At 38.0% G+C, this 2,500-nt stretch overlaps 1 protein-coding gene across 2 annotated transcripts in view; it reads right to left on the bottom strand.

Annotated features, from left to right (window-relative positions):
• The window catches only part of LOC107733942 (furin-1-like), a 115,295-nt gene that overhangs the window by 22,507 nt on the left and 90,288 nt on the right, over positions 1-2,500 (bottom strand). For both annotated transcript variants that reach the window (XM_016545797.1, XM_016545796.1), the window contains exon 9: positions 691-903. In XM_016545797.1, the coding sequence (XP_016401283.1) occupies positions 691-903 (213 nt within the window). The remainder of the gene's footprint in view (positions 1-690; positions 904-2,500) is intronic.

The raw sequence follows: 2,500 nt of genomic DNA, 5'->3' as shown, positions 1-2,500 counted from the left end.
ATTTATTTATTAAATTTCTTAACTTCTTAAGAAAATGTTGTGAATTTGGCCCCTGGGTGGTTACCTACCACTTTAAAATCTGTCCTTCAATGTCTTTCACCCATTTTATCATCAGCCAGGCCAAAATTGTAAGTCAGATCACTTAGTAATAGCACACCTCCCCTCAACAAGCTGCATAATTTGATTTACACAAAAGAGATGCTGTAGCTTTTATGGCTTGTCGCTTTGTCTTGTTAGGACACGTTGTAATACTCGGGGCTGGGGTTTGTTGAAATCCCCAAGCACAAGTGTATGCAATAAAAATAGTGATGCTTGACTTAACAAACATCATTAATATTCGCAAACACAAAATAATAAAATATAAAACATACAACCAAGCCATGCGTGATAGTGAGAAGCTATGGTTTGCAATCACAAGAACATCCGTGTTTCTGAAGCTTTAAACAGGGCCATAAAGACAAAAACATCTGTCATCCTTCTCACTAGTGACCGCAGTATTCACTGACAGCCAAAAAGCCTTTAAAGCCGCTGCAACAATTCTTCATAAATTGGCTTGGCAGTCTATCTTCTGATCTCCAACTGGTTTCAGATTCTTTATTTTTGGATTAGATTTGCTACGCCACTTCTTCAATTAAAGGATAACTGTTGCTGATTTTCTGGAGGCAGAGAAAGAGAGAGAAAGAGACTCACAATCTGTTTCTCATTGAGGCCTCCACTGCTGTAGGTTGTGGCGAGGGTGGACGAACAGGCCTCGCTGTACCAGGGCACGTTGCCGTTCTGCGTGCTGCTGCTGATCGACAGCGTGTAGATGCTATTGGTGTAGCCGTCGCAGTTGCAGCTGTCCTTCTCTCGGCCGCCATTCCCCGAAGCCCACACAAAGATGGAGCCCCGTCCTCCGCGGCCCTAGAATTCGGGAGAAGAAACACACAGTCAGTCAAAATTGCTGGCATCTCTGTTCATGCAAGCCCAATCTAATGCCGTTAAGACGTTGAGAGCCAGATGCGAGCGCTGTGCTGCAAAGTCTGAAATGGGAGAATTACCAATGACAGTACTCAAAACAACTGGATAATATTTGTTATGAGTGGAGTTTGGAAAGGATTGTCTCCCAGAAAGGATTTTCAAAGTGTCATGGACTATTGAAGCACTATCATGGTTTCAATTGCTGGGCCAGATGCTTTTAAAAGGACCTTGTGGGATGGCGCTAATGTTCGCAAGTCATTAATCATGCATGTTTATTTTCAGGCACAAATGAAAGACGCAAACAGCACCGGGATTTTGCGGTCTACTTCGCAGATGAAGCGCAGTAAAGCAATAGCAAACTGTCAGAACCGATAATGAACTCGTGAAAAATACACGCATCGCATTAACGAGGCATGTTTGAATAACCGCGTGACTTTCGTTTCACCATGTCGCCATAAGGAAAGGCTAACAGTGCAAATAATTTGAGTCAGATGCTGTTTGCTTGTTACATTTGATCGTTGCTTTTTTATACGGTGCTTTACTGTATCTTACAAATTTGAACAATGCACCAAATAAAAGTCTGCAGGAGAAAATAGCGTACTGAGAAAGTCTGCAGTGCAAAGTTTGGCTGCGTCTTTGAGAGTTCGCTCTCTGTTACAGCACACACCTGCTTGATTGTGGGCATCTATTCAGCGAGGTTGTTTACACAGACCACAGCCCCATTTGCATTGGCCTTCTCCACGCAACATGGATCTTGTTTCCCAAACAAATCTGACTGCTGGCACGTGTGAACGCTCATGATTTGGACACCAGAAACAATGGCTAGAAAATATGGATAGGGAAAAATACAAAGCTAGTCTGTGTAATCAGTTCAAGTTTATTTTTTATTTTTTGGTCCTTGTCACTTATTTATAGGAACAGTGACAGGGAAATTCTTACTGCTCTCACCATCTGTTCTTTTAAAAGAACAACCCAACATAATTCAGTAATTTTAATGTGATCACTCATATTTGGAACCAATTATGCACAAAGCATCTATGCTACAGATCTATGCACCAATGCTATGCATCTATGCTGTGCTATGGCATAAAAAAGTCATAAAAAGTAGTATTAAGTCACCTAACATCTACTTAAAACATTATAATTACTGGTTACTGCAAAAGCATAAATAAATACCTATTATTATTAGTGCTGTCAAACGATTAATCGCGATTAATCGCATTCAAAATAAAAGTTTTTGTTTACATATGTGTGTGTGTACTGTGTATATTTATTATGTATACAAACACATGCATGTATATATTTAAGAAAAATATGTAGTGTTTATATATTAAATATATGTATGTATAATATAAAAGATAAGAATATAAATATATAAATGTATATACATGTAAATATATATATATATATATATATATATATATATACTCTGTGTGTGTTTATATACATAATAAATATACACAGTACACATACATACATATATTATGTAAACAAAAACTTTTATTTTGAATGCGATTAATCGTTTGACAGAATTATTATT

Source organism: Sinocyclocheilus rhinocerous, unplaced genomic scaffold (assembly GCF_001515625.1).
Source record: "Sinocyclocheilus rhinocerous isolate Xijiao unplaced genomic scaffold, SAMN03320098_v1.1 scaffold760, whole genome shotgun sequence".
NCBI lineage: Eukaryota > Metazoa > Chordata > Actinopteri > Cypriniformes > Cyprinidae > Sinocyclocheilus > Sinocyclocheilus rhinocerous.
The sequence above is the reverse complement of the archived record's forward strand: the minus strand, read 5'-3'. Positions and strand labels throughout refer to the sequence as shown.